At 33.5% G+C, this 9147-nt stretch overlaps 1 protein-coding gene across 1 annotated transcript; it reads left to right on the top strand.

Annotated features, from left to right (window-relative positions):
* The first annotated feature begins 1738 nt into the window (after nucleotides 1-1738).
* On the top strand, nucleotides 1739-3684 carry LOC306851783 (lymphocyte antigen 6D). Its single transcript, XM_079388220.1, has 3 exons — nucleotides 1739-1892; nucleotides 2619-2714; nucleotides 3372-3684. The coding sequence occupies exons 1-3, from the start codon at nucleotides 1808-1810 to the stop codon at nucleotides 3452-3454; spliced, it is 264 nt and encodes an 87-aa protein (XP_079244346.1). The 5' UTR covers nucleotides 1739-1807; the 3' UTR covers nucleotides 3455-3684.
* Nucleotides 3685-9147: the final 5463 nt, after the last annotated feature.

Here is a 9147-nt window from a genome sequence, read left to right as displayed (position 1 = left end):
TTTGGCTGAGTGGTATACTAAAGAACTGTAAGCTTTCCAATAAATTGTTTTTATTAAAAAATGAATTAATGGATCAATAGATGTAGGTTATGGTTGAGTGATTTATGAATAAATGGATGGATGGATGACTAAAGAGAGAGACTGATAGATGTATGTTTAGGTTGAGGAATGCTAATGTTCTTCTTCCAAAGTCCTAATTATCTTAAGTATTATTAAATATTTTCATATAACATGCTAAGTTTGCATATCAAACTGAAATAGTTTCAAACAACATTCTTGATTAATTAAAACATGTTTGATTTGTCTTTAGTGTATTTAATGAAATCTGGTTCTGACTCTACTCATGCATTGCTGTCAAAATTAAAAGCATGTACTGCATAAATGCAATGATACATCTATAACTAATATATAAATAACATATGTTTTAATAAAATATTAACATTAGTATATTAATAGAATGTTATACCCACACCAATCATGTGTGTTTTACTATTTATATTATCTTTCTTTTTCTTTATGAAGGCTATTTGCTGAATGCTTGCCATCTAATTGCTTCTGATCTTTGTTGCCCCCTGCTGTCTGTTAGTTAATCATGTGTTTAGATTTACATTTTACAGAGTGTACTGAAAAAATTCAATTCCTTTAGGCATATTTGTACTTTTTTTCACAGATGCCTCATCTGCAGTGATATCAGCATGATCAATAACCAATTGTAGTTGTTTTAACAAAGGGGATAATTTGATATCTTAGTGGCAATTTTAAATAAAGCTGTAATAAAATTTGCTTGTCTGATATATTGGATTCTAAAAAGGAAAATATCCATCATATTTTGGCAATTTAACCTTAGTCTTGAGAGCTGAACATTGGCAAATGCCTCCAGTCCCTATTATCTCTCCTCAAAGCAATAACTAGTCTCAAACTTCTATGGAAATGCCAGAGCCTAAAAACAATAAAAGACTAATCTTTAGACAGATTACCCATAAGGCCTGTCCGTGCCCCAGCTCTAATAAGCATTGAATTCACTTGGCTTCACGGCCCTGAGGTGCATGCTATTAGAGATAATTTTGCCAGCTGGCCTGTAATTTCAATTTTGAGATGAGATTTGCATTTTTAATAAGAGGTAAGAGGCCACGAGAGGTTATGAAATAACTGAGTGATTTAGTATAGAATGAGAAGTGGTCGAAGTACAGATCCCAGTGGAACACCAGAGGATTGTTGATGTGCAGATTAATTTAATGTTTTCTATAGTACCTGACAGGCTTAGTAATGCAGGAGGAATATGAATTTAAGAGCTCTGCACTTTAGATGGCCATCTCTCACAGAATAGTGTGGTTTATGGTTTCAGTTATTAAAGAATTATATTATAAAATATAAGACATTCATTTTGATATTTCAGAAAGAAAATAAGTCCTTAAATGGTTCCTTCCCAAGGATGTAATGCATTGTGGTTGTATATGCTAGTGCTGGAACATAGTGTTCTCAATATTAAAATGGTCAGATAAATCAGAGAAATTATTGGTAAATAAGGGAAAATATTAAGAAAAATAAAAGTGAAAGATTAAGAAAAGACATAGTGGAGTTACAGGCTTGATAGAAGTTCTCAGATCTTGCATCTTGGCTAAAACAATTCACAAGCTACAGACATTAAGCGAAGCAGAGAATTACCGAAAAATCATTTTACTTCCTTGTACAGAAACTAAGCTGACATCTATATCTAGTTACATGAAACCTGCCATGCAGCATTACTGATACACTTTACGAAGAATGTATTTTCAGTAAAAGGTGTAACCGAGGTATATAAAGAAACATGTTCCTCCGCATGACCAGACCAGCTTCCATCATGAAAACGCTAGTGTGTGCTCTTATTGTGGTTCTTCTCTGCAGTGCCTCAGGTAAGACAAAAACTTTTCTATCTATCCATCCATCCTTTATCTTCCTGCTCAAAATGGGTTAGAGCTTACTGAATCATACAAATTCACAAATTAATCATTCCAGTGCAATTTGTGAAATGGTTCAGCTGATTAATTGAAAAGAATAGATTCAAACGTCAGACTTTTTCATGTACAGGACATTGCTATAATGTCTCAGAGCGGGTCATGATGTCATCACTTCAAGATAATAAGGAAAGAATGTTATTTAGTGTTGTCAAACGATTAATCGCGATTAATCGCATCCAAAATAAAACATTTTGTTTACATAATGTATGTGTGTACTGTGAGTATTTATTATGTATATATAAATACACAAACATGCATGTATATATTTTATATTTAAGAAAAATATGTTATGTTTATATATTAAATATATTTATATATAATATAAAGTATATGAATATAAAATTTATACATAATGTAAACATTTTCAAAATATATACTGTGTGTGTGTATTTATATATACATAAATATACAGAGTACACATGCATTTATTATGTAAACAAAAACTTTTATTTTGGATGCAATTAATCGCGATTAATTGTTTGACAGCACTAATTTATATGAAATGTAGTGAAGTAAATGGTCAAATATTACGCTTTGGAATGTAGTTAAAAGTTTTTCAAAATGCTCTGATGAAGTGCAGATACTTTCACCATTGCTATCTTTCTGTCTAATATGTAATAGTGCACTCGCTGACATGCTACACCTGTGTGGATGGGGACTGCAAGACCCCAACTCAATGCCCAGCCTCAAGCAACTTCTGCAAAACAGTTTCAACAGGTAAGCAATTAATATTAGAGCCGATAAAATGTAAAAAAAAAAAAAAAAACTGTAACTTGAATGCAATGTAAGTCGCTTTGGATAAAAGCGTCTGCTAAATGCATAAATAAAAAAATAAATAAGAAATATTAAAATCATTTATTTACTCAATTTTCAATAGTCATTAATATCCAGTGTCATTTTTGTATCATGATATACTACCTTCTGTTAATATTTTGAATTTGATTCTATTTTGTACTTTTTTTGTTTTTATTTGATTTATTTTGCATTTTTTTTGTTTTGTAATTTTTATTAGTATTTTTTAAATATGTCTATATAGTTTTAGTTCATTTACTTGTCATTTTAGCTCTTCAACTTGAACTAAACAAAACTGAGAAATGTTGCCATGGCAACTAGCTTTAAATAAATAATAATAAAAAAATTAATAAAATAAAAAATATAAATATATATATATATTATATATTTTAGTTAATGTTCATTTTATTTCAAGTAATGAAATTTTGGTTTTAATTTCAGTTTTTGTTAACAAAAATAACCTTAGTAACATTAATATTTATTACCCCTCGGTTGGAGAATGTCGTTTCTTCATTAGAGGTCTGTATTGTAGAAGTTTAGATAAGATACTGAGCTGTTTTCTCATTATGCTCTAAACTGTAGCCACTGTGTTCAGCCGGACATGTGAGGAGTTCTGTGTTCCTGGAGTGAACGTCTACTGCTGCACTTCTGATCTGTGTGACTGATCTCTCAATGTCATCGAATCAGTCACTAATGTTCATTGTAATAGCGTAGCACAAAAAAATATCACTGGGTTACTTTAGGTGTTTCATTTTTCTAATGAATTTTTCCCTTCTGAATCAACATGGTTTGCTTTACATAGCACTGCTTAAAGGAATGTCTAATAAGCTTGGTTTCTGTCCCAGCTCTGTATGATTTGATTTATGAATTAAATAAACTTTGCTCAGTAAAATGCTGTGTATGTGTGTTCAGTATCAGAGGAATGTAGGTCATTCAAGAGAGATGTTATGATGCCATATGCACCTAGATTAACTGCTGCTTTTAACAGATGAGAAAACTGGAAGCAAAACATGCAGTCCAGGCATTAATATCTCTCACGAAATGCAGAAAAAAAGCATATCAAATGTTGATTAAAGGTGGTTTAAAACAATTACTTGCATGTTTCCAAACAAGCTTAACTCCATTAGAGACGATGAGATGCTCTGTACACTTTATCAACCAATTTTTCTAAGTTTTAGTTAACAAGTTTATTGTTCAGTCTGGGTATTATGACAAAAGTAACTTTTACTTTTGCACAGATAACTGTTGTGCTCATTTTATTATGCATAATAATACTAACGGAAATTTACATTGCATATACATGCATGAATATCACATTATTTTAAAAAATACCTTCCCTGTACACAAAAAACTGGGCTGCTTCTAATAATGTTAATTCAAACAAGGAAATATGGGTCAGACGTGAATTAATCCTCCCGTCTTTATTTCCGTTTCCATGACTGCAGGATTTATTATTAAAGAGATTGAGGATTTTCTTCCTTTAAAAATAACCTGCGCACCTTCTTTCACACAGCGACCGGCACAGCAATTTATCTTGTTATGTTCTTTAATGGACAGCAAAAGATTAAGAGCCGGAGGCCTCAGTGTGTTGAATTGACATAGCATTTTTGTCAATTTACAAGTTCTAAGAAATGAGCGAGTGAATGAGCTGTCGTTTCTGAGAATCTGAGCTCTTTCGCTGATTAAGGGAGAGTGAGATTTCCAAGATTTGTCAACAAAGAAGAAGAAAAGAGAGGGAACAGGACACATAACAGTGATGGATTAAACTTTAACTGAGCTGAGGTTGTAGAAAAAGGCCTTGTCATCTTGGATTGGCCAACGGTCAAAGTGAATTCCAGTTTGCAGCCCATTTTAGTTCTGCAATTTGAGTGTAATTTGACACTAAATGATGAAAAAAATGTTGGGTGGGGCTTAATTGTATCTACTGCAAGCTGATTGGACAGTGAAACGCGGGTGTTACCCACCAAAATATTGTTAAAATGATACCTAAATTAAATACCTATTTGGCAATAAATGATGTCAGCATAAAGGAAAGTAATTTAAGAGGAAGATACATTTTATTAATTTAATAAAGATTGCAATTGCAACAATTGCATATATTAATTTGGAATAACACCACTAATGGATTGCACTATGGATAATGCATAATAAGACCATTAACGTGCATTAAGAAATTAAATAGGTTTCATTTTTATTTCTTGTTGACTTTACAATTGAATCTGCTACTTGATTTACTTCAGAATATGCATTTGTAAACATGCAGAACTTATTCAATTTACGAGGGCACATTAATAATTTGAGTGCATTAGCATGCTAGTGCCAGACCAGCCATCACCTGAAATTGCCCTTTTCATTGCGTCATATAATAAATGAACAGATTGCATAATTGGGCAAACTTCCAAAAATCAAAACAAGCAGATTATCACTGAAGCAAATCAAATGTCTGACGACCTTCACATTCATCTGTGTGCACAGTCAGAGAGAAACCGTGAACACCTTGGTTTCATACTGACCCATTTTCTGCACCAACTTAGACATTCTTGAAGCAGATTCAGCTTCTGGCCTGAGGTCTGAAATGCTGCATTGTGCACCATAATCCTCTGGGTCTATTTCAAGACAATTCCAGATATAAGCGACTTAAGGACTGTTGACAAGACATCACATGTACTTTGACTAAGAAACACTAGCTGTGCTAGCAGGTAGTGTCATGTGCCAAGACAGCGCATCCTCAGCAGGACAGTTCCCCCGAGACAGCGGTGTCCGCTCACAAAGCTCCCGAGACGGAGATGCCCGCTCACAATCCTCCCGAGACAGCGGTGTCCGCTCACAAAGCTCCCGAGACGGGGATGCCCGCTTGTGTAGAGACTACAGGTGTTCTCTTCCTATATAACTTGTTAGTTTTCAGCCTAAATTTAATGTAATTAAAATGACTTTTTAGAGAAAATATGGCTAAATAAAACATTTTTAAAAACAATAAAAAAAACTTATAAATATATATATTTTAGTTTCAGTTTTCCAGAGTAATCCAAAAAATTGCAAATAAAAAAAAACCTATCACGTGCCTATGTACCACATTTACGCAAACGGCTGTTGCAGTGACTTAGTCATAGTGCAAACAAAAGCTCTCAACCCAGTTTGCTGGTAAGTAAACAACATCAGCATTAACGAGCTCAGCAGTTGATTGAGGGGCTGCCTGGAGTGGTAATGATCCTCCACATCTATTGGATTAGAGGAAGGATGTCATTCAGCATTAATCTGTGAGCAGTAGGCAGATTGGAACACTAAGCACTCCTGCTCTCTGTCTGCCTCTGACTCGTCCCATTGTTCATCCTGTGCTGTGGGCACTGGAAAGAAACCATACTTCCAGAATGAATCTCTTCTGCTTTTCTCTGGTAAGTGATTCACTTTTTCTGCTCTGTGTTTTGTAGATTGACAGTGTGTGGATGAAACGTGACCTGCTGGAGGATGTGAAGGCAACATGTGACAGTGCATGAAGATCAGGAACCAAGCTTTAGCTGCTCACAAGGCCTTTTGCTTTCTTTTGGTCAAGAAGTCAAAAGTCATTAGTTTATTATTTATGGATTATATGTGTAGCCCCAGCATTAAAGATACATTTTATTTATCTTACCTTCACAATATTTTAATGTAATTCCTTTTTTCTTTTTTTAATTTATAAAAACAAAACACATTGGTGAAATGTATAGGTTTAAGGGAGTTTCTCTGCCACATGCTGTGTTGTTTTGTGCAGTTTATGATTAATGGTGTTTTCGCTGCACTGAATTCACGCTGGTCTGATCTTCTGTAAGCAAACTAATGCTTCTGGTTATTTGTGTTATCTTTTGCACAAATGGATTTGCGCTCAAATGCACTATAAACACTGTGTAATATATCAGGGTCTTAAGCAGGTGGTCTGTGACCCCTAGTGGATTGGTGGCTGTACTATGTTAATTGTTTTATTTCTGACCGATTTTTGTTTAAAAAAATAGATGATTTGCCTTAGAGAAAAATACATTATGAACTTAGTTTCAACCAAAGCTAAAGTTAAGAAGCTTAAATTAAGCTAAATGCTCCACTGTTACACCCATAATACATTTTAGAAAGTTAACTTTAAATGCACTTGCGTATGACACTGTATATATAACAATTATTTTAATGTTGATTATTAATTATTTTATATTATTATTATTATACTATATGCCTGTTTAAAATGCCAGGCTTAAAATGCAACACTAAATTTTATACAAGGTATATTATAAACAGGGTTATTTTAGTATCGTTCAGTTGAGATGCTATTATAGTTTGTACACTGTAAAAAGTTATAAGTTGACTTAATGTAAAAAAAAATTGAGGAAACCTGTTGCCTTAAAATTATTAAGTAAATAATAATTTAAAAAAAATAAGTTAAGTGAACTTGACAGTTCACTTAAGTAAATATTAATTTAAAAAAAAATAAGTTAAGTGAACTTGACAATTCACTTAACTTATTTTTTAGTTAAAGTTTTAATAATTTTGTCATATAGATTATATATATATTTTTTTGCTTTAGTTATTTTAATACATTAAGATAAACAAAATCTTAAAATTTTAGTAATTTTGTTCTGTTTTTGTCATTTTATTAGTTTTTAATTGTATTATTATTTTTATATTTCATTTAATACTTTTAGATTTTTATTTTATTTGATATATTTTACTGTTAGTTAACTATAATAATCATGTTTGTAATAAGGTCCGTTACCCTTGACCCTTGTATATAAAACCAGATATTTAGTGTGTCTTATGTACATTTTATTTTACATTATTAGCAGCGTGGGTTGTGACCGACATGATGTTGTTTCGTAGGAGGGCTCTATGGACAGCCTGTACGAGGCCGTGCAGGAGTCCTGTGAGGCTCAGGTGTACACCATCCCCAGCAGATCCTGCAGCCCAGCTGTTCTCTCAGATGACGCCACCAAATGGAGAAGTGCAGGGCATTCCATCTCCATGGTAACTATAGAAATGACTCCTGGAATGTTGAATCCATATACTGCACTGCCATGGGAAATGTATTGGCCATCTGGACGCACGCTATAACACTGCTGTGGACATGATGAGCTTCCATTAAATAAAAGCTGCTGCTAATAGATTGTTCTGTAGCCATATGGAAATATATTAAGGTCTATTTGAGGCCTGCCTAGAGAGAAACCTGAAATTACAGGCCTGCGAAATCTTGAGAACACATTTCACAATTTCAAATAAATATACACAACACATGACTCTGCATGTTAATGTTTCTAATGATTCAACTGCCTCATACTGTATTTGTGTACAGGAAATTTCACAAATCAACACTAGAAAAAAGAAACAAAGGTGAGTCCAATCTGTGTTGTTAGCAAACAAAGAGAAAAATGTTGAACTTCTAGTCAAAGCAAAAGTGAAAGAGCCCTTGAGGCTTTCATACCCAAAGAGGATACAAAATGTACTCTCTGTGAATAATTGTACTTTCTTTAAATGTTTCCTTGCATCTTCTTTCAGTTCACTGCCAAAATCTGTTCCTGAAAATGAAGCTTTAGGTATGTGATATTTTGAGAGATATTTTATACATTTTCCTAAACATCTTCTTTGTGCATCACATGACTAAGCTGCAACAGCACACCCTTGTTATGCTTTAATGCTCAACTATCTTGACTGACAGGCAACCAGTAAATAGATAATGAAAAAGAAAGGTACAGTGTGTATCAGATCATTATGAACATGAATGAAAGGACAAACCAGAGTTTCTACATTTTCCTGCTTTTAAATGAGATTTCACAGAGTGAAAAAGTAAAAGCATGGAACATTAGTGGACCTTAAATGAACAAACCCCTAATGGTTTTGATTTCCCTCCTGCAGATAATACCGTCTGCACTAATTCTGTCTGGCCCAGTGCCCAAATGCAGGAAGATTTAGTCCTCCAGAGGAAGAATCAGAATGAAGGTAAAACCGGTCTGAGGATTTGTAGGTTAAGTCTGACTAGATTTCATTTACAAGACGCACACATAAGCAACATCACTTAATTTTGGCCAATCAGATGGCCGATAAGATTCTGACTGCGTCAAATCCCACTGACAGTGAATGGAGAGTGTTGTGCAGTAGTCAGCTCACTTAAAGCACTTGTCTGTCCTGTGTGGGATTAATTAAGAAACAGCAGGGTCTTAATTGTAAATAGGGCACTAGACTTCAGCCAACTGTGGAGGACTTTCAAAGGACTTCTTAAATCAACATTCATTATTTTAGGTTGAAATACAGGTGCTGGTCATAAAATTAGAATATCATGAAAAAGTTTATTTATTTCAGTAATACCATTCAAAATGTGAAACTTGTATATTCGATTCATTCGTTA

This window comes from Barbus barbus, assembly GCF_936440315.1.
Source record: "Barbus barbus genome assembly, chromosome: 31".
Lineage (NCBI taxonomy): Eukaryota > Metazoa > Chordata > Actinopteri > Cypriniformes > Cyprinidae > Barbus > Barbus barbus.
This window is presented reverse-complemented; position numbering and strand designations above follow the sequence as displayed.

What these genes read in the sequence shown, in the direction of transcription:
- LOC306851783 (XM_079388220.1), top strand. Translation starts at nt 1,808, where the DNA reads ATGTTCCTCCGCATGACCAGACCAGCTTCCATCATGAAAACGCTAGTG. An exon ending in TCTTCTCTGCAGTGCCTCAG is followed by an intron (nt 1,893 to 2,618) that starts GTAAGACAAAAA and finishes AATATGTAATAG; the next exon opens with TGCACTCGCTGACATGCTAC. An exon ending in CTGCAAAACAGTTTCAACAG is followed by an intron (nt 2,715 to 3,371) that starts GTAAGCAATTAA and finishes TCTAAACTGTAG; the next exon opens with CCACTGTGTTCAGCCGGACA.